Raw genomic sequence first — 23,492 nt, forward strand, 5'->3', positions numbered from 1 at the left:
TTTGTGTGTGTCTCTTTCTTTCTCTCTGTGTGTGTGTGTGTGTGTGTGTGTGTGTGTGTGTGTATGTAGGTACATGCATGTGCTCTTACGTTTGTAAATGTGCTTCATAGTGCACCACCAAAGAGAAGCAGAACAATGCTGTTTTGACTGTGAAAAGTGCATTTAAGTTGAGGTGTAGCATAGAAAGGTGAGAAGTAGGTGTGTGTAATTAGTGTCATTTGAACACTTGTGTCTGTGTTACAGTTTTGTAATGTGGGAAGAATCAAACTTGTGCATGTACGTGTTTATGAGTGTATGCTTTTTCTGTATACTGTTTATGTGTGTGCGAGAGGAAGACCGAGACCATATGTTGGGCATGTATGGAATGTGTGTGTGTGTGTGTGTGTGTCTGTGTGTTACTCCCTCTGTCAGCGTGTATGTGTGAAATGTGAGTGGGCCTGAAGCCTGAGGTGAAAGCTGTAAGTCGGTGTGTGTGTGTGTGTGTGTGTGTGTGCGCATGTGTGTGCGTGTGTGTGTGTGTGCTGAGAGAGAGAGAGAGAGATGAGTCTGGTATGCTAGAGCTGAGAGCCGTAACTTCATTAGGACGGAAACTAAAACCTGAGCACGCTGAGGAAGGAATACCAGAGTGATTAAGTGGGTCAAAGTTCAACTGAGAAGCATCTTCTGAAACTACACATACACACACACACACACACACACACACACAAACACACACACACAAACACACACACACACTGAAACTCATAAACATACACAAAGACTCGGGCACACACAGTGGGTCTCTCTCTCTCTGTGTGTGTGTGTGTGTGTGTTTGTAAATGCATGTGGATATTGACTGGAATAATACCCTTTGTCCAGCCTGCGGGCACCCCATCTGATCACTCATTAGGCCTGAATCACTCCTGCCCTAATCAATGCCCTGCACTGATGTCAGTGTGTGTGTGTGTGTGGGGACCTCTGTGCTAATAGGGACTGTGACTGATTACTGTGTTGATGCTGACAATATGCATCTATGGTATCAATAGTCCTTGTATGTATTGCTTGTGTGTGTGTGTGTGTGTGTGTGTGTGTTTGTGTGTTTGTGGCCAAAGGCCAGCACATGCATTTGCTTGTGTTTTTGTGTGTTTGTGTGGTGCTGGCCAGTACATGCATTTGTTTTGGTAGTTTTTGTGTGTGTGTGTGTGTGTGTGTGTGCGAGTGCATGCGTATGTGCAATCTGTGTAATCTGTGTAAGCGTGTGTGCAATCTGTGCATGCGTGCGTGCATGCATGTGTGGGTTTTACCTCCTGACCCAGTGCTTTTTGCAGACACTTATCTGTCATCTGTGTTCTGTTGCCTCAACACCCGCAGATCACCAACACTAACACATTCTGACTCGGTCTCATCTTGAGACATCAGGAACTCTGCCACTCCCCATCTCAATCCCCACTAAAGTATACTCTGTCTCTCCCCCACTAAAGTATACTCTGTCTCCCATCCCACCCCCAAAAGTATACTCTGTCCACTAAAGTATATACCCCCATCTCAATCCCCACTTATATAAAGTATACCCCCACTAAAGTATACTCTGTCTCTCCCCCACTAAAAGTATATACTCTGTCTCTCCCCATCTCTGTCCCCCCATCCTCAAATTAAAAAGTATACTTTCTGTCTCTCCCCCACTCAAAGTATACTCTGTTTTTCAACTAAAGTATACTCTGTCTCTCCCCCATCTCATATACCCCTCCCCCACTGTATACTGCCCTCCCCATCTTAATCCCCACTAAAGTATACTCTGTCTCTCCCATCTCATCTCCCATACTCTGTCTCTCCCCATCTCAAAGGATACTCTGCATCTCCCCCCAAAGTATACTCTGTCTCTCCCCCACTAAAGTATACTCTGTCTCTCCCCATCTTAATCCCCACTAAAGTATACTCTGTCTCTCCCCATCTCAATCCCCACTAAAGTATACTCTGTCTCTCCCCCACTAAAGTATACTCTGTCTCTCCCCATCTTAATCCCCACTAAAGTATACTCTGTCTCTCCCCATCTCAATCACTAAAGTATACTCTTGTCCTCCCCATCTCTATACTCTGTATACCCCCATCTCAAACTAAAGTATACTCTGTCTCTCCCCATCTCAATCCCCCACTAAAGTATACTCTGTTCTCCCCACCAAAATCACTCTTGCCCTCCCCCATCTTAATCCCCCACTCAAAGTATAATTTGTCTCTCCCCCATCTCAAGTATACACTAAAAAAGTATACTCTGTCTCCCCCCCACTAAAGTATACTCTGTCCCTCCCATCTTAATCCCCACTAAAGTATATACTCTGTCCTCCCCCTCAATCCCCACTAAAGTATACTCTGTCTCCCTCAATCCCCATCTTATACTCTGTCCCCCCCAAAGTATACTCTGTCTCTCCCCATCTCAATCCCCACTAAAGTATACTCTGTCTCTCCCCCATCTCAATCCCCACTCTGTATACCTGTCCCATCCCCCACTAAAGTATACTCTGTCTCTCCCCATCTTAATCCCCACTAAAGTATACTCTGTCTCTCCCCATCTCAATCCCCACTAAAGTATACTCTGTCTCTCCCCCACTAAAGTATACTCTGTCTCTCCCCATCTCAATCCCCACCTTTGCCAAAGTATGGCTCCTCCCATCTCCCCCACTAAAGTATACTTGTCCTCCCCACTCCCTATCTCAATCCCCATCTAAATCCCTACCAGCATTCTGTCTCTCCCCCATCTAAAGTAAAGTATACTGTCTCTCCCCATCTCAATCCCTACTAAAGTGTACCTGTCTCTCCCCACTAAAGTATACTCTGTCTCCCCCATCTCAATCCCCATTAAAGTATACTCTGTCCTCTCCCCACTAAAGTATCTTGCTCCTCCCCCATCTCAATCCCCACTAAAGTATACTCTGTCTCTCCCCCACTAAAGTATACTGTCTCTCCCCATCTCAATCCCCACTAAAGTATACTCTGTCTCTCCCCATCTCAATCCCCATTAAAGTACTCTGTCTCTCCCCATCTCAATCCCCACTAAAGTATACTCTGTCTCTCCCCCACTAAAGTATACTCTGTCTCTCCCCATCTCAATCCCCACTAAAGTATACTCTGTCTCTCCCCCACTAAAGTATACTCTGTCTCTCCCCATCTCAATCCCCACTAAAGTATACTCTGTCTCTCCCCATCTCAATCCCCACTAAAGTATACTCTGTCTCTCCCCATCTCAATCCCCACTAAAGTACTCTGTCTCTCCCTTTCTCTCCGTCTCTATCTCCCCCATTCCATCACTGCTCTCCATCTCTTCTCTATCGGTGTTAGTCATGCACGCATACAGGCACAGAGAGAAACACTCTTTCTCCATCATTCTCTCACCCTTATTATGTCTATTTTTAAATCAAATCTGTCTCTCTCAATTCAATTTAATTTATGATGTTTTTTTTAATGCATTTATTGTCAAACAGCCATACAAAGGATTAGGAATACAAGGAATGTAAATGCATTGTGTTGACTTACTTGTGTTACAGGGACACTGATAAATGCCTGGTTGTATAAAAAAGTGAAAAATCGTACCACATCCTTGTGATTTTAGTATTGCAAAATATTGCATTTTAATGCATTATAAGGCTCACAATAGAAAGGTTGTGCTCACTTGTGGTCAGTTGCCTCTATTTTGCATTTACATTTAGTCATTTAGCTGACTCCTTTTATCCAAAGTGACGTACAACAATAAAGGTACAATAAAGGTACAATGCTATTAGGATATTGTTAGTGCAGCAATATATAGCATACTCATTTCTGAAAAAGAGAAGGTTTACTGAATTTAAATTCACTTTTTAGGGTCAGTTTGATGTTCATCGTACTTTCACTGGTCATTTGGTTTCTCCAATGTTCCAAATATTCCTCTTTCGAAATAGTTGAGTAATATTTTTTGGTACTGAGTGTGTGAACTTCAGTACCAGCTGTTTCGAAGGACTCTTCACTGAGTTCAGTTAATGGGCTTTTCGTGCCTCAAACAGGAGTCTATTGTAATAAATCTAGAGTAAGAAGTCAGAAGACTACAGGGTTATAGTACAAATAACCACCAACAGTAATAATATATAGGCTGCACTCTGGAATTACAAAAATAAAGCTTTATTAAGTATAGTGTATAGTATAGATACTCTTTTAATCTTGTGAGGGAAATTTGGTCTCTGCATTTATCCCATTCGTGAATTAGTGAAACACACAGAGCACACAGTGAACACACAGTGAGGTGAAGCACACACTAACTAAGAGCAGTGAACTGCCTGCTACAGCGGCGCTCGGGGAGCAGTGAGGGGTTAGGTGCCTTGCTCAAGGGCACTTCAGCCGTGGATGTGGGCATGGGAGAGCAGTGCTCAGCCACTTCCCTAGCCCACATTTTTCCTACTGGTCGGGGATCGAATCGGCAAGCCTTCGGTATCAAGCCCAGAACCCTACGAAGCCCTCACCAGTAGGCCACGGCTGCCCCAATATTAATAGAGATTCTTGCAGTGGCCAATCTGACTAGAATGGTTCAGATAAAAGTCCCTTTACACTTCACAAATAATCCCATTGACAGGTAAATAACCATCGTAATGGTATCACACCAATATACATATTTATGTTATATATAATATAACATAAATATACATATATAATAATATATAATATATAATCACAACTCACTACATGCCACACCACACAACATCCCCTTAGTGTACAGCACTACCCTTGTAGTGTAGTCGTGCAGACTGATTGGACCCCAGATTTCACTGTCATACTGAGCAATGGTATTATGCTCTTACTAAGCATTATTTTATTGCACAGACTGTGGGCCTTTTCTGTGAGTACATTATTAACTGCTATGCTGAAGCTTCCTGATCCTGTAGTGCAGTGGTCGCCAACCCGTCGATCGCGATCGACCAGTAGATCTTTAGGACTTGCCCAGTAGATCCCGAGAATAACAGGACAATTAAAAACAGTCACCAAATTCCGACATGTTCGCCAACGTTTACAGGGCGTAGCCTATTTCAGTGTGGTTTAGGATAGCGCATGATTTATTCAAGACATAGCCATCATTATGCGAGAAATTCCTGCATACATTTACAGTGCTGCCTGTTAACGTTAATCTAATAATGGAGCAGCGTGAATGCTGGACCGGACGAACCAACTTCTGACTTGAACCGAACGTAACCCCATGCAGACACACACACGCGCACAGCACCACTTTGCAGGTGCGCTCTCTCTCTCTCTCTCTCTCAACAGGACTTGTCACCGCTGAAGTCAAATTATGTTAGGTGTTTCTACATCAACTGCTAACTGACAGAAAATAAAAACAAAAAGTATAGCGATCAGGAATTTGTTCTCCATTTGAGAGAATGTAATCGATTCTTGGGGCGTGCCTGACACGGAGTGCATTGTAGGCCTAGGCTTAGGTTACTTTCACTTTCTAGAGTGCGATTAATTACGTTGAAAGATGCTTCATACCAAAACAGCGATCAAACATCAAATTAATCATGGCGTATTGTCACAAACACGCATCTCAATTAGAAAATCAAAACCAAAATCATGTAAGTAAAGACTATGTTAAAGTGTTGTTATCTCATTGACGCCTGTATAAGGGGGTGGAGGATGTGATATTTTTGACCTGATACATTTGCCTAAATAAAAGGCCTTAAATTGTAAGTATTTTAGCTTTGATTTTCTTTTGACGCTTCAAGGTAGATCTTGCCTTTGTTCAGGGCGAGGTTAGGGATCTTGGGCTCAAAAAGGTTGGTGACCACTGCTGTAGTGCAAAGGCCGTGCTCTAGGATGTTGATACCTAGATTGAATGTGTCTATGTTCCTAACATATGGGCTTCTTCCTGAAAATCGGGACTCTTGCTTTCTCTCTCTTCCTCTCTCTTCATCTCTCTCTCTCTCTCTCTCTCTCTCTCTCTCTTTTCTCCGTCTCTCTCTACATGTCAGGAGCCAACACCAAATAGTATATCCAGACTGTATGAGTTGTGTACCCTGCAAGCATCATTACTGGCTTCCATGATCTCTCATGCAAAGCTTGTTTTATGTTCACAACAGCAAAAGCAGACGCCAAGAGTTGAGAATGGCCACAGACCATAATAGTTCTAATAACATGTTATAGCTTCATAGCTGATTGTGGAAGTTTATGCAAGGTCAGTTTCCATTTTCACTTGGATTTGCAATGTAATTATTCCACAGCTGAGGAGTTTTTTTGAGTAGACCATACTGATTTTGAGGCCAAGTTAAATGAATCTAATAAAATAGCAGGGAATGCCTTTTAATACATACCCCTATATGCTGTGAATTACAGGCATCAGGCAGGAGTTCAAATGTGTTTGCACACTTCTAAACTGGATGGGGCACATTATCCTTTACCTTGGGAACAGTTTGTTGCTGCAGATAAAAGCACACAAGCACACAACGCTCCTGGGCATCTCTCTGACATACATTCAGCAGAGAGCCACTGTGTTGGTCAAACGAGTCTGGCTCTGTCAGAGTAAATCAAAGTGAAAGTCGACAACGCCTGAACCATCTCCCGCATGGCCTGAAACTGGTTGAGCGCTAGGACCCAGAGCAGGCTGGTCCGTGGCAAGCCGCACAGCCAGAGTGAAAACAGAGGGCAGGAAAAGGGAGGGGGGGTGGCGACAGAGATTCCTTAAAAAGAGAAAGAGAGAGAGAGAGAGAGGAAAGGAAAGCAAGATAGGAGTATAACAGTGCACAGCATTCATCTGCCTTTATCGCTGTAGCTCCACGAAACACTTCTGGCACTAGGACCTAGTGTGTATTGGCGAGAGCGGGGAGGGGGAGGGAGGGGTTAGAAGGCGCAGTGGAGGGATGGAGGTCAGGAGCCGTCTGTGTCTCTGGCGCCATCGAGTCACAGATCAGGGATCAGTCAAACTGTAAACACCCCACCGACCGAGATGGGAAGCACTGGGAGACGTGTAGAGGGCAAGTGCTGTTCCTGGATCAGGGCGTTGTGTATTTGGGCGTCTGTGCAAGTTGTCCTTAAGATTAAGTACTTGTAGGAGCCAGCAGGAACGGAAAGAAAGAGAACGAGGATAGAGAGAGGAAGAGAAAGAAGGGAAGAGGGCAGGCGGAGAGAGAGAGAGAGAGTAAGGAAGAGAGAGAGAAAGAGAGTAAGGGAGGAGAGAGAGGGAGAAAGAGAGGCGCTAAGAGGAGAGCGAGTGGAGGAGGGGTGTGGGATCAGGTTACACATGGCCTGCCCTGTCGTCACTGAAGCAGCACAGCACGTCACACAGTCAGAGTCTCCTACAGTAGAACAAACTGAGTCATTCAGCCAGTGTAAAGCACAGAGAAAGAGAGAGAGAGAGAGATGGCAAGAGAGAGGAAGGCTGGAAGTTAGAATAAGGGAGAGAGAGAAGGAGAGAGTGAGGAAGGAGAGAGAGGGAGAGAAAGAGAGAGATGATAAGCATGAATAAGTAAGAGAGCGGGACAGTGCTGTGGAAAAAAAAAAAACAGGAAAACACTGAACAAGTGAAAGAGCATGTGTGAGAGAAAAGCAGTGCTCAAAACTAAAAAAAACATTTTTTGAAGTGTTTTTGTTCTTTTTGTTGAAGAGAGAGGAGAACTTTCTCACATAATGGCTGAGGCCCTCCAGCCTTGGTGCTGCTAGTGAGACAGAAAGCAAGGGAGTGGCAGAAAGCGAGAGAAGTAAAGACCCAATAAGAAGAGAGATAGGGGAAGGAGAAAATGAGTCGAGCCCAGATGAAGTGCACTCTAATGTAGACACACACCACGGGCCTCTCCTCCTCCTCCTTCACCACCACCACCACCTCCCCCTCCTCTTCTCCTTCTTCTCTTTCTCCTCCTTCACCACCACCACCACCTCCTCCTCCTCCCCCTCCTCTACCACCAGTCCGGTATCTGCAGCGTGCAGCACCCGACTCCACCAGCACCGCACACACACCCTACCGTGCAGCTGTGTAGATCCAACACCACCCATGCTCCTGAGGGAGAATGCTGTAATGTTGCTGGAATGTAGCACAATGTTACAGGAGATTATCTGGCTGCACTACACTCCGAAAAAGAGGTGCAGTTTCCAACCCTTAGGGGTTACCCGCCATCTACAGTGGAGAGACAGAGAGAGAGAGAGAGAGAGACCTACATTTTTCACTAATGCTCATTCACTCTTAAAGTTATATAATTGTGTTTGATGAAAGATTATTTGTTTTTTAGCTAAGTGCTAAGAGTGTAGCGGATTGTTTAGAGAAAGGTTGTTGTGTTACCCATGCTGTGTGGGCACTGTGGTGCCAAGCATAGCACTGGGCACAATGCTAAGCCAGTCAGCATGGCCAAGGCCAGCTGGGGTGAAGTGAGCTTCCCAAGAACGCGGTGGAGGTCTGGCCGCCTGCAGTACAAGCCCCCTGGTTGTTGGTGGAGGCCGAACAAAGAGGACCCAGTCAGCCAGGGCATATGGCACGGCAGTATGGAGCTGGTTGTACGTGCCTTTTAGTTATTGAGGTGGAGAATGAACATAAAAGAGGAAGTTAGAGTACCTTGAGTGATTTAAGTGGTAGTCACACTTATGACATAAACTTGTTATCAGGTCTCATGTAGTCCACGATTCTATTGTTCCAATTCAGTGAATTACTCCGAATCGTCATCTGGCTGAACATTCAGGGATTGCACTCAACAAATCTCCTGTGTTCATACAGTACACAGTTCAGGCCATATCAATGGGAGACAGGTATAGTGGCTCAGACCAAGCAATAAACAATCTCAGCTAACCAGCATGGTTGCAGAAGGGAAACGGCCTTTCACAAAACTGAGGCCAAACTGCAGAGTGCATCATTAAGACACTGAGATATTGAGGCATGTGTTTTGGTAGTTGTAGTGACTAGCTTGAAAGTTGAAGCTGTGAAACATTTCAGAAAGTGAACTCAGGCACTGAAAAGGCACTGAGAAATGAATTGTGTGTGACGAATATTACGTACACCAACGAGTTCTTATTCTCATATAAACTCAAAGACGGTTCAAAATTATGTTTAGTAAGTAGGTGTTTATTTAGTGTTTATTTACGTAGTGCATCTTTCATGCACAGAATGCAACACAAAGTACTTTACGCACAGAGATAAAGACATAACAAACAATTAACATTTGACTTAATCTAAATCATACAGGGGATATGTTACTTTGAAACAAACGTTTTATGCAGCAGGTCCTTGCAAAACAGCCTTTCACATCATTCATTCATACAGTACACTGTTATTTACAGCAGCAGAGACTATACAACGATCTGGTCCAACGTACCACTTACACTTGAAAGGAACACGACAGAATACGGCATGGGACAATGTTGTTGCATGTGTTCCATAGTGCAGCCTGGGGTGGGGCTGTGGGGGGAAGGGGTGAAGCAGGTCTTGTTTCTGTCTAAGGCGAGGCAGGAGTGTCGGCCAGACGGCCAGGCAGACAGGTGGGAAAAAAGGAAGAATCTGGAACAAATTGTTTTTGTCCCCGAGGCGATGTCTCACCCAGCACTGGAGAGAGAGAGATAGAGAGGAGAGAGAGAGAGAGAGATAAAGAGAGAGAGAGAGGAGAGAGAGTGAAAAAAACACAAAAACAACACCAGAGAAACCTGGTTACTGTACGCACACAGACACAACCAGACACAGAGATACACACACACACACACACACACACACACAGAGAAAGAGAGAGACAGAGATAGATAGATATAGAGAGAAAGGGAGGGGGGAATATTTTACGGTCGTGTTCTGTCTGTGTCGTGATTGCATTATTGAAGCTCAATTAGCACTGGGTGGGTGTGTGTTGGTGTGAGTGAAAATGTGTGTGTGGCAGAAATGTGTGTGGTCTACCATACACACTCTGCAAGTGTGTACTTGTTTAAGGAAGGAACAGAGTGTTTTCTTTGCTTGTGTGTGTGTGTGTTTGTCTGACTATATACTGATGCTGTGTCTGTTGGTGTTTTGCTTAGGTATGGAAAGATTGTATCCACCAAGGCCATCCTGGATAAAACCACCAATAAATGCAAAGGTGAGAGTTTGTCGTATCCTATTACAATATAGTAATACAGGCCACTTGTATGGTCTATAAATATATGATTCTCAGCCAGACAACATTTATAATATCTGTTTGTTGGTAAATGCATTTGTGTGCTAATATCTGTGTGTGTGTGTGTGTGTGTGTGTGTGTGTGTGTGTGTGTGTTATAGGTTATGGCTTTGTTGACTTTGACAGCCCAGCGGCAGCACAGAAAGCAGTGACTGCCCTGAAAGCCAGTGGCGTGCAGGCACAGATGGCCAAGGTAAGAGAGCATCATGCACACACACACACACACACACACACACAAAATATAGACATGCACAAATGACAAATACACACACACTGTTACAAGCACAAACACACAAATGACAAATGCACACACACACATACAAACACAAACACACCCCGCTATTCTGCTACACAGTGACAAATCATAGCTCACACACCAGGGCTCCAGACTAACTTTTTGCACTGGTTGCACTGGTGCGCCTAATTTTTTTTTCTTAGGTGCACCAGCACAAAAGTTAGGTGCACCCAAATTTTCAACCACATCGCATTTAACATCGCAGCAGGTTCACTTTTTTTCCTTAATTGCTGTCCTATGTAGGTTGTCCTATGACTTATGATTTACAATTCTACAAGAAAAGTAACTTAATGAAGTGTTGGTGCTTTAAGTGCTTCACTGAGCTGAAATTTAAACTTAAAAAATCTCAAGATGAATTAAATAAAAATAACAGTGAGTAAATGAACAGTGCACGTCTTTTAAGGGCTTCAAACTGCACATCTCATCGCTCAATGTCTTACATACTATCCTTCATGATCTTTAGGCCTTGGCTAAACCAGCTCGCCATGCTAGCATCTTCCATAGAAATGTATTTGAGCACAATTTAAAGAGATGTTCCAAGTAGCCTGGGGGATTTTTATGTGATTTTGCAATGATGATTGCAATAATCATTTGACAGTCCCACAATGCAATTTACTTCTTAATTTTAGTATTTTTAAATTTTCAATAAGAACATCACTATGATTAATGCAGTAACAAAATGGTAGGCCTATTATTATAGGCTATTGCAATGACTTCCCATGCTCGATCTAAATGTGTCCATTCAATTCACCGTACACAATGACCACAGTTATACATGCAGGGAATATTCGGCTTTAAATGTAGCAGCCGATATTCGGTTTGTTTAAAATGCCGGATTAAATTGATTGATGCTATCAGAATGAGTTTACAAAACTTCGTCTTGAAATCGAATATTGCTGTTGAAAACCGGATTACTCCCTGCATGTAACTGCGGTCAATGGCCTTACTCCTTTCCGGCGATATCTGTATCTCTGTCGTTCGCGAAGGCCTTGTATGCATTGTTGTTCGCAATTTTAAGACGTCTTTTCATCTGCAATGACTCCTATAAATTTGGCGCAAGTGGCATTCCTGTACGTCGGGTTTTGCGCTCAAACTATTTTTCTGGTGAATAATTATTTCAGACTGAACTTGGTGAAGGGAAGTTTTACTAGGCCTATAAGAGGCAACGATAAACTTGATCTTAATCTCGGGCTCGTCTGATCAGTTTGCTGCTGCCAGCCGCCGAAAGGCAGTGGGAAGAGGGGACATTTATCTCGGCCTATGTGACCACACTGTAATGCAACTACATCCACTCTGTTTATCTGACGGGTCTCTGACCTCTCTCTCTCTCTCAAATTTACACACAGGCACTGGGCCACGGCCAATCAGAGGGGAGGTCCCGCCCTTCACTATCTGTTATTTGTTTAAACCACGATATTGGCCAAATATGTGTCTGTTGTTGAACCAAAGGTAGAGTTTCAATGCGGACACTCTTTTTTTAGTCGCGAATAGCTGTTGGCAAAGTCAAAGTCACCTCCGTTTTTAGTCGCATATTTTACCAATTTTCCACAGACAAACATAACATTCAAAAAAATTAAATAAGGTTGAAATTGTGCATAGACAAATCAATAAAAACTAGTGCAAAGTATCGAACAACACCAAGTTGTAAAGTGTACAAGTGTGCAAGTGTTCAAATTGGTCGCGTCACTCTGGAGCCCTGCATACAGTACCCCTGTTCGCCTCATAGATGACTCCATTTCCCAGCAGCCTCCTTTTCTCATACCCCCTCCACTCAAATACACACATCAATTTCTTTGTTTCCTACTCAGCGCATCACCATCCTGCTTGTAATCCATAACCTATGAACCATCACCAGTCCCATTCACCCTCATGCAACTAGATGACACACTGTGTCGCTCTTGTGCGACAGTTCCTTTCGGTGTGCAGCGACCGCATTTACACACAGATTGGACTCTCACTCTGTCCCTTGCTCAATCCAAAGCGCCCTCCCTTCATGGGGTAGTTCATCCTGGCTATAGCAGTGTGTGGAAGGGGGAGAGATTTTTAGAGGACTTCCAGCGGTTTCTTTGTTTAAGCTTAACTGATCTACAGTCCCCCCATGAAGTTACGGAGCTATCATTCACAAACATTTATCCAAGTCACCAAGAAGTTTGGCCCAGGCTATTGCTATTGTTATTGTGGTTTTATGTAACTGCATAAACCACACGCTCTTGCGCACGCACGCAAGCACACACACACACATACACACACACACATACATACGCACGCAAGCATGCACACACTTTGTACAGAGCCAAAGGTTAGCTATTCATAAGCTGCCCAGTTCAGACTTGGCATGAATGCAAAACAAACTATGCATTTATGATTGAGATTGTTAGCTTTTGTTAGTGAGTGAGTGCCCTATAAAGACAAGGATACCCACTAGCACGCACATACAGTACAAACACAAACACGCACACACACTTTCACATATGCACACACACACACACACTTACACACACATTCACACATATGCAAACATATGCACATATATGCACACATGCGCACACACACACACCCACACCCCCACACACACACACACACACACACACACACACACACACACACACACACACACACTCTGTGGTTATGTAATGATTCAAAGATAGTTTGTGGCCTTACATGATACATGGGAATAAGGAATGTTGCACTTGATGCACTTTAGATAAGGTTAAGCCATGTTTGATGCTATTTCCTGTGAAAGTAAATATATGTATATGTGTATGTAATACTGTGTGTCTCTCTGTGTGTGTGTGTGTGTGTGTGTGTGTGTGTGTGAGCAGTTCATTAGGGGTCAAAAGTAATTTTAGGAAGCATAATCTGTTGACACAGCAAATATGTGTAGTTCAAACATGCTCATGCAGCATTTAGCTATTGTGTGCACTGCAAAATGTGTGTTAGTGGGAACTAACTCTCACAAACACGCGTGCACGCACAAACACATGCAGCAGCTATGCTGTGTAGCAAGATGCCATTAGTATGGGCCAGGCTTGGTGCTGCGCCGTTGAGCTGGCTAGCCGACGCCAAGGCTTCGGTCTGCACTGGCTCTGCTCTCACACATTACACACTGAAATTTGACCCCACCACCACCACCCCCGCAGAATTAAAATGGCCACCTCAGCAGTGCTGTGTAACACAACACAATGTGGCAGCACACGTCCTGTGCCTGTGAAGGCACCATTTCAGAACACACTGGTGCAGAGAGAGAGAGAGAGAGAGAGAGAGAGTCGGAGTCAGACCAATGGAGAGGATAAGAAAACAAAGGGACCATGTGAAAATAGCCTGTTCTTTTTGTGCCGTTTGGATTTGTTCTTTTTTTAAAGTGACTCCATCGCACAGCCCCAGGTGCAAATTTTTGTGCACATGCACAAATACTCACCATACACCTGGGACAAAATAGTAGGTCTAGACAGACTTAACCACTGTCTTTGTTTGTGTGTGGGTGTGGGTGTGTGGATGTGTGTGCGCACGCATGTGTGTGTTTGTATTTGCGGATATGTTTATTGGAATGTGACAGTGATAAAGACTAACCCCAAACCCAGCGGAAACAGAGTGTCAGAGAAAAAGGCATGGATAGAACGATAGAAACTTTTCCGGCGACAAGGCGAGGTAGAAAAAAAGAGAAACATAGCAGGAGAAATAGAACCAGTACATGAATGCTGGCTTCATGCCACAGCCCATGGGGCTGGGTGGGGCAAGTGCATGATTTGCTGACTGTTATGATGTTTCTGTTAGTCAGTCATTCAGAAATCTTGGACTTGGGATTGATGACTCTTGATCAACTTCTTAGGAACAGAAATGTTTGGGAAGTGGTGGTTTTGTTGCGTAACTGTCCTTATCTGTGTTGGAGAGAGTTCATGCTCCTTACCACAAAAAAAGAAACAGGGAGAAACACTGGTTTCACAATCAGGGCCCAGTTTCCCGATAACGACGGAGACACGCTCTTAAGAGGGTTTTCTACAATTCATCTCACGATCGTTCGCTTGGTTTTTCCGACTGTTTCCCGAACATGCTCGTAGCGTGAACGCGCGTGCACTGCTCTTAAGATGCTCTTAAGGGGAGCTGTCCACGTTAATAGTTCTGAAATATCCTCTAATTTGATGGTGATGTCAGGTGACTGCACGTCACAGCCAGGCCTACCATTCAAACTTCGGATCTACACATTAATTCACATCAATACGAAAATAGAAACACTTTGACATCTGCATGTAAGCATCCCAAGTAGGCTAGGTTATATACCACACACTGATGAACGGCCGGGGAGGCCTGATGTGTCGGAGCGCCTGTTGAATTCATACGGAGCTAATGAGGACAGGTGTCACTAATTGAATATACTTGTCTTTTTATAACTAGGAAGTAGCCATAGGGATCTAAACACACTGACGAAGGCCATCAGGCCGAAACGTTTGTCAATTAACCCCTGTGCTAAAATGGATTAAAAGAAAGAAAAAGATTTTTGGAGTGCGACCATTTGCTATTTTTTATATACCACACACAAACATAAATAATTGTAATTATTTAAGATTAGATTGTTGCACAATGCAATAATCTTTCGCGGTGTCACTTAAGAACACGTTTGAAGATAAGAAAGAAGTCGAGTAAGAAAGTGAGGAAATGTGTAGGCTTAGATTTTGATGCAGTAGGCCTACAGACTAAACCACATGTTCCTTTCTCTGCTTTTACCTCACAGGCCTAATAAAATATAGCCTTCACTTAGCAAAGATAATGGCAAACTATTCTGGCAACGCCTCGTTTCATAACTTGATTGCATTTTTGTCCGTTTTTTTTATCACATTATTATGACCATTAAATGTAGGCTATGCTATTTTGCACGTTAAAATCTGATTCATCACAGATAAACACAATAAAGAATGGGAACGTAAGTTGAATTATGTATTCTAAATTGTAATTACTCTGTATGTCCTGTTGGTGACCTCAGTGAGAAGTACTGTTAAGACGCTCTTAGCCGTAACGAAACTCTGAGCACTCGTAGATCTACGAGTGTTTTCATGACGTTCTTAAGCTACGATGGTTTCGGGAAACAGTCGGCAAATCTTAAGACGTTCGTAAGAGGGACTTTACGACGCTCTTAGGCTAGGGCTGCAGCTATCGATTCTTTTTGTAATCGATTAATCTAGCACTTTATCGATCGATTAATCGGATATTTTTTTTTTTTTGCATTTTTAAACAACCAAAACAAATAATGCATAACGAAAATGACATGGCTGTAAAATGATCAAGCAATTGGCACAGAGGTATTTATTCTAACTCCAACATCAGGCTACAAAACTAAACCCATTTATTGCAATTTACCCATTTAGTGTTTATAAGTGCCAGTGCCAACAATTAAATAATGTTCAAAATGCTCTCTGTAAAATTGCAGCCTCTTGTGCATGACTTAGCTGGCCGAACAAAGCTGTCCATACTATGTTGTGAAGTGCTCGGAGGGAGAAGAGGGAAAGCAATTTAATGTATTAATATGCACAACAAGTTTCATGCTGTAATCTAGACCTGACATCAAAGTAAATATCTGTTTTATGTAGATTTCTACACCTGCAGCATTTACCATTAGGCTACTAACAAATAATTTTACAATTAGGCTACTAAAAAATAGCCTACCATTAGGCTACTAACAAATAATTTTACTATTGGGCTACTAAAAAATAATTTCTGGGGTGAGCCTATTTGCTATGGTAACCTAGCAACCTGTGTGTGTGTATGTGTGCACGCGTGCGGTGCGTGAGGGAAGATGAGTGTGCATGCATGTGTGTATAAGGGGTTCTGTTTTAGGCATACTGTCTTGCAATTGAACGTGAATAAGTTTACTACTTAAAAACATCAAAGCTAAACATTATATCACGACATCGCTACAAATACAGTATGTGATTAAAATCAGCCAACATCAATGTAGGCTATAGGCTACGTAGATGATAGATAGGCTAGATAGATTGATAGATGGCCTACTTTATTGACGCTTGGTAAAATACAGCATGGAGTGGATGTTTTCGGTTCAGATGCTTGTTCTTTTCCCTTTTGAGTATGTAATGATCCCAAAACTTTACTTGAAAACATCTTGACTCCGCCAGCTAAATTAAGAATGTATCACGATTCATGCGCTAGTGGTGTGCTTCCTGAACAACGCTCCGTGTGGAACAATCAGATCCCTGCGCGTCATAGGAATTTAACGAGGCTTCGAGGCAGGGTTTTTGCCTCGAGTAATTTGTAATCGAGTTATTCGAGTAAGTCGATGAATCGTTTCAGCCCTATCTTAGGCTTAAGATGCTTTCGGGAAACTGGGCCCAGACATGTATGATGATGTGCCAGGAATAGAACTGACACAATTTAGATATGTAGTTGTGTCGCCCCCCCCCCCGGAACCATGCAAAATGCCATGCCATGTTCTTTGAAGATAAGTCATTGGAAGAACAACGTATTTGGTTAGTTGGAGATTGAGAGAGAGAGAGAGAGAGAGAGAGAGTGAGAGAGAAGGGCTGAAAGGAGAGAAGGAAAATAAATGGTGCCTCCTGGGAAGTTCATCATAAGTGCACCCAGTTGTCCTCCTCTCCACCCCCTGTCCCTCCCTCCCTATCATTGCTGTTTTTGCCTTCTCTCTTTCTCTCTCTTCACATTTTTGTTGGCATTTCATCCATTACCATCATCTCTGTCTTCTCTCTCTCTCTCTCTCTCTCTCTCTCCCTCTCTCTCTCATTCGATCATTCGTTATAGAAACCCTGGCTTTGTACGTCTTCTGTGTTTCCATTTCTTGCTCCCGAGAATTTCATTTTCCTGGAGCTCTATGACTTTCTACCACTTTTTACCTCCATACTCACCCAGCAGCTCAACTTGCACCGCCCTCCTCATACACACATGCACACACGCACTAACACACACACACACACCACACACACACACACGCACACACACACACACACTTCACACATCCACTGCATCTTTCGATGATCTTCAGACTGAAGGCATAATTGTTAGCGCCTGCCAGGCTGTTTATGCCAACACATACCGTATTCACATTTCTGAATGTATCTCTCTTTCTCTCTCTCCCTCTCCTCCTCCATCTCTCCCTCTCTTTGTTGTCTCTTGTCATCCTCTCTCCACCTCAGCAACAGGAGCAGGACCCCACTAACCTGTACATCTCCAACCTGCCCGTGTCCATGGACGAGCAGGAGCTGGAGGCCATGCTCAAGTCCTTCGGGCAGGTCATCTCCACACGGATCCTGCGTGACGCCAACGGCACCAGCCGTGGAGTGGGTTTTGCCAGGTGAGGTCAATAAGGACCTGCAGTTGTTCCTCCTTGCAGAGCTGTTGTTTCGAGATGATTGTGATGAGAATGCTAATGGTATGGGACATTATGCAAGGTTGATTATGGGACATTAAACTGAAGAAACTTGCATTGAATTTGATGTTACTGTTCATATAGGATGATAAAAAAAGTGAGAGAGTAAATAAAACCAAACCAAACATATTATCACATGTATATAATATAATATGTTTAAGTCAATATACTTTTCCTCATGGTACGTTTAGATTTTGGTGTGTAAGAGCCATGTCTTGACAAAGAAGACTTGACTTAACAGTACACAATGAAAAATTGACTGTTCTCTGGACGTTTCTTATCTGTGTTCCAGGATGGAGTCAACAGAAAAATGTGAGGCCATAATTCAGCATTTTAACGGCAAATACATCAAAACTCCTCCCGGAGTACCAGGTGAGGCTTGAGGTCTACTCAGCACCTCCACTAAACATGGGCCTCTCGCCTCAGGCATTATGAACGGCATCTTTTAGCTCATTTGTGAATTCAAACCACATAAAAAAGGATTTGTATTAAAAAATATATATTTTTGAAAATAAAAATGAATTGTAACACAGTATAGTAGAAGTATTTAGTTATTTTATTTAGCATTTTCTTAGTGATTTATGGTTTGGAAAAATGTACATAAATGCAAAAAGTCTATCAAGAAACAGTCAATCCAATCCAAAAATATTGAATGTTGTTAATGGTCTGCAGTTCCATTCAGTTTTTAGTGTGTGGCACTTAAACTCCTACTTTTCTGCATAAGTAACAACGAGTTCTTTGTCATGATTTGATTTGTGGTCAAACTACCATTATGTAACAGTCTGTATAGGAGACAGTGAAGCATCTGTCCTGCTGATTTGTGAAGCTAAGCTTGAAAGGCAGTCATTGGCTGTTTTTGCAGACCTAGAAACTTGAATGCACTTTTCCCTTACACTCTAAGGTCATCTTCGACCTACTAACTAATTTCAATTCTGTTTTCATGAATGCCTTGTTTCTTTAAATGGTTTAAAAGCCTTACGGGTCTCGGGGCCTTGTAGAAACTTGCAAAGACAGCATTTCCTCTTCTCACCTCAGCTATATATAATAATATATAATATTTCCATCTGCTTCTTAATAAATGAGCTGTGCTAATGCAGTTGACACTAAGAGATTGTTTCAAAGGTACTCAATTGCAACTTTGTTGTTACCTCTTATCTATCTGCATGGTATTGAAATAAATGTGTACCAACTCACCAACTTGAAACAAATATTCTCCAAGTCAGTATTCTATGCTTGTGCATCTCCCCGTGTGCTTTGGGGGAGATTGTGTGTGTATGTGTGTGTGTGTGTTACGTTGCTACTTATACCCTTAAGAACTGAGTATTGTGCTTGTTAAGTTATATATCACTTAAGTTAAGTGACATTGTGAAGACCTGGTGCATCCTACTGGTCCATAGGTTTGCATATGTATTGTACTGCATTCTTAATATTTGTGTCCCTGGACCATTTTCTTCATGTGGACATAAATAAACGGTTAAAATGTGTGTGTGAGTGTGTTTCTCCCACATTTATGCTGTTATCCATATTCATACTGTTCTCTCTCTGCTTAGTACCCACGGAACCCTTGCTGTGCAAGTTTGCAGACGGGGGGCAGAAAAAGCGCCAGAACCAGGGAAAGTACCTGCAGAACGGGCGGCCCTGGGCGAGAGAGAGCGAAGCGGTGAGCAGGGGGCAATCTGCGACATTGGCAGTCTTGCTTCTATATCTTATATATATAAAAGCTTTAGACAGTTACTATAGTTAGACAGTCACTTTTACTCGCTCACTTTTCCTCCATACGTGTACAAATATTCATGTCTGTCTAACCTGACAGTGCTAGTGTGCTGTGTGCACCTAGCCTGCAGGAGTTGATCCTCTCGCTGTGAACTCAAATGACCTTTTGTCCTGCAGGGCGGGATGACGCTGACGTATGACCCTACGGCCTTACAGAATGGGTAAGTGTGATCAGAAACCTGCGCAGACACAGGCCTACCCCAGACACTTACACAACTCCCATGGCCCAAGGGCTTCTCAGCGAATGAGGAACACCTGGTGGCGACGCATGGTATTGCTGCTGTGCCGCTGGAGCATGTAAACTCTATGCCAAGTCACGAGAAACTAGAGCCACCACGAGTCTGAAAAGGGGTTTTCTATGTGAAGAGCATTCAATAGATTTTAGGCCAAAGAGGGCCGCATAGATTTTGTTGTCGTAAAATGACAAGCGGCAAGTGGCAAAATGATAAGCATTACTAAATGGATTACTGTTTTTTTTATTCTACCACCAAAGGAAAGGTAATGTGAGACAGGAAATGTGAGCACCATGATTCATTTATGTGCCATAATAGAAGGGCACTTAATAAGAAAATTTATTTGGAAATAACAGTCTCTCTCTCTCTCTTTCTCTCTCTGTGTGTGTGTGTGTAGGTTCTACTCACCTCCTTACAGCATTGCACCAAACCGAATGATTGCTCAGACCTCCCTGTCTCCGTATATGCACTCTCCTGTCTCATCTTACCAGGTTAGTACACACACACACACACACACACACACACACACATACAATCACAACTAAATAAAACCATCTCATTCAATTTTGTTCCAGTTGACATTTTGTTTTTGCCACTGCACTTCATCACTTCAAAATGATGGGTCTGTCATGTCAGTCTTAGTTAAGCCCGGAGGTTCTTTTGTGGGAGTCGCTCACGGACTGTGAGAGGTGAGGATTCTGCACTGCAGTGGTGGCTGCGCCGCTGAAATTATACCCAAGGTCACGTTTCAGTGTCCATTTCAAGGGCGCTTCCATTCTGATCAGGTGCATGGAAGGGATAGTGCACCTGCAGCAGGTTGCCTCTTTGTGTGTGTCAGTGTGTGTGTGTGTGTGTGAGAGAGAGAGAGACAGAGAAAAAGAGGGATAGAGAATGAGAGAGAGAGAGAGCTAGTGTGTGTGTGTGTGTGTGTGTGTGTGTGTATTTGTTAGACAGAGAGAGAGGGAGAGAGTGTGTGTGTGTGTGTGTGTGTGTGTGTGTGTGTGTGTGTGTGTGTGTGTGTGTGTGTGTGTGTGTGTGTGTGTGTGTGTGTGTGTGTGTGTGTGTGTGTGTGTGTGTGTGTGTGTGTGTGTGTGTGTGTGTGTGTGTGTGTGTGTGTGTGTGTGTGCATTTGTTAGACAGAGAGAGAGGGAGAGAGAGTGAGTGTGTGTGTGTGTGTGTGTGTTGAGTGTGTGTGTGTGTGTGTGTGTGTGTGTGTGTGTGTGTGTGTGTGTGTGTATTTGTTAGACAGAGAGAGAGGGAGAGAGAGTGAGTGTGTGTGTGTGTGTGTGTGTGTGTGTGTGTGTGTGTGTGTGTGTGTGTGTGAGTGTGTGTGTGTGTGTGTGTGTGTGTGTGTGTGTGTGTGTGTGTGTGTGTGTGTGTGTGTGTGTGTGTGTGTGTGTGTTAAGGGCAATGGGAAGGTGTGTCTGTATGAATTCTTATGTGTCCCATATGTATGTGTGACACAGGTAAGGAGACACTGAGGGAAAGTGTGTGTGGGATGTGTGTACTTGTGTTTGTGTGTGTGTGTGTGTGGGATGTGTGTGCTTGTGTTTGTGTGTGTGTGTGAGTGTGTGTGTGTGTGTGGGATGTGTGTGCTTGTGTTTGTGTGGGTGTGTGCTTTATTGTATGAGCCACTTGTCCTCTGTTCACAAAGGCATGTGTTTTGGCTGGGAGCCACAGGATGATGTGGTCTGTGTGTGCGTGTGTGTGTGTGTTTGTGTGTGTTCGCTTAAAGGAAAATAAATTAAAGTAATATTGACAGTTTGACAGTAAAACATACTACCCTATGGGCATGATCTCTCTCTCTCTCTCTCTCTCTCTCTCACAGACACACACACCAGACACACACAAACACACGCGCTCCAGATACACACACAAACACACGCGCACCACATACACACACAAACACACGCGCACCACATACACACACAAACGCGTGCACACACACACACACACACACACACACACCTACACACACACACACACACACACACACACACACACACACACACACACACACTCTTCCCACCTTCCATCCCTCTTTTCCTTCCTTTGTCTCTCTCTTTGTATGAGACACCTGCACTGGGTTCACAATGCCGACTCCTCACACTGCTGAGTGAATAGGACTGGATGCCTGTTTGCGTTTCTGTCTGACTTGGTTTGTGTTTCATTATCTGGGGCTTTCAGTGTCAGTGAAGTGCACAACTTGTTCTGATCAAATTTCCCGGTTTCAAATTTCAAATTTCCCAGTTTCCCTCATCAGTTTTAAAAAAAATATCTGCAGATGTCTCTTTCTGTAAACACTTGTCTCAAGATAACATTAGTCAATATTCTGTGTGCAGTGCTGTGAAAAAGTAGTTGCCCCCTTCCCACTTTCTTGTATTTTTGTCAATTTGGCACACGTAAATGTTTCAGATCATCCAACTAATTTTAATATAAGACAAAGACAACGCAAGTAAACACAAAATCCAGCTTTTAAATCATCATTTCATTTATTCAAGGTAAAGAGTTATTCAAAACCTTTATCACCCTTGTGAAAAAGTAATTGCCCCCCTAAACCTAATAACTTGTTTAGCCACCCTTGGCGGCATCAACAGCAGTGAAGCTTCATTGCTGTTGATGCCGCCAAGGGTGGCTCAACCAGTTATTAGGTTTAGGGGGGCAATTGCAGGGCAATGCAGAGGAATATTGGCCCACTCTTCTTTGCAGTGTTGTTTTAATTCTGCCATATTGGAGGGTTTTCAGCATGAACTGCATGTTTAAGGTCATGCCACCATAGCAACTGAATCGGATTCAAGTCAGGACTTTGACTAGGCCACTCCAAAACTTTCATTTTGTTGCCCAGGCCCTGAAGCAGCAAAGCAGCCCTAGACCATCACACTACCACCACCATGTTTGACTGTTGGTATAATGTTCTAATTTTGGAATGCTGTGTTAGCTTTATGCCAAATCCACTTTTGACTCATCAGTCCACAGAATATTATCCCAAAAGTCTTGGGGGTCATCAAGATGTTTTTTGGCAAATGTGAGACGAGCCTTTGTGTTCTTTTTCGTCAGCAGTGGTTTTCACCTTGTAACTCTCCCATGGATGCCATTTTTGCCCAGTCTCTTTCTTATTGTGAAATCATGAACACTGACCTTATTTGAGGCAAGTGAGGCCTGCAGTTCTTTAGATGTTAGTCTGGGTTCTTTTGTGACCCCCTGGATGAGTTGTCGATGTGCTCTTTGAGGAATTGTGGTAGGCTGGCCACTCCTGGGAAGATTCACCACTGTTCCAAGTTTTCTCCATTTGTAGATAATGGTTCTCACCGTGGTTCTCAGGAGTCCTTAGGAGAGCCTTAGACAGGGCTTTGTAACCCTTTCGAGACTGATAGATGTCATTGACTTTGTTGCCAGACAGGTTCATGTTTAGATTCAACAGGGTTGGCATTAATGTCGAGTTAAGGTACACTATGCAGGTTTTTTAGCTTAATATGCAAGTTTTTTAGCTTAATTTACCTTCATTTAACCGCTTCAGTCATTGGAATGATTATATGACTTTTTTCGGGTTGAATGGTGGCCGTCTCGGCCCCAGGTGTGGCGCAACTGGCTGGGGCACCTGCAACGCACGCCGGCGACCCGGGTTCGATTCCCGCCCCGTGGTCCTTTCCGGATCCCACCCCTGCTCTCTCTCCCATTCGCTTCCTGTCACTCTCCACT

At 43.5% G+C, this 23,492-nt stretch overlaps 1 protein-coding gene across 2 annotated transcripts in view; it reads left to right on the top strand.

The window, feature by feature from the left end:
- LOC125301670 (RNA-binding motif, single-stranded-interacting protein 2-like) overlaps window positions 1–23,492 on the top strand; it is a 53,440-nt gene that overhangs the window by 23,329 nt on the left and 6,619 nt on the right. For both annotated transcript variants that reach the window (XM_048254337.1, XM_048254336.1), the window contains exons 3-9: window positions 9,967–10,025; window positions 10,204–10,295; window positions 17,555–17,712; window positions 18,080–18,159; window positions 19,338–19,447; window positions 19,678–19,721; window positions 20,191–20,284. In XM_048254337.1, the coding sequence (XP_048110294.1) occupies window positions 9,967–10,025; window positions 10,204–10,295; window positions 17,555–17,712; window positions 18,080–18,159; window positions 19,338–19,447; window positions 19,678–19,721; window positions 20,191–20,284 (637 nt within the window). The remainder of the gene's footprint in view (window positions 1–9,966; window positions 10,026–10,203; window positions 10,296–17,554; window positions 17,713–18,079; window positions 18,160–19,337; window positions 19,448–19,677; window positions 19,722–20,190; window positions 20,285–23,492) is intronic.

The sequence above is a fragment of the Alosa alosa genome, chromosome 10 (genome assembly GCF_017589495.1).
Source record: "Alosa alosa isolate M-15738 ecotype Scorff River chromosome 10, AALO_Geno_1.1, whole genome shotgun sequence".
In the NCBI taxonomy this organism is placed as follows: domain Eukaryota; kingdom Metazoa; phylum Chordata; class Actinopteri; order Clupeiformes; family Clupeidae; genus Alosa; species Alosa alosa.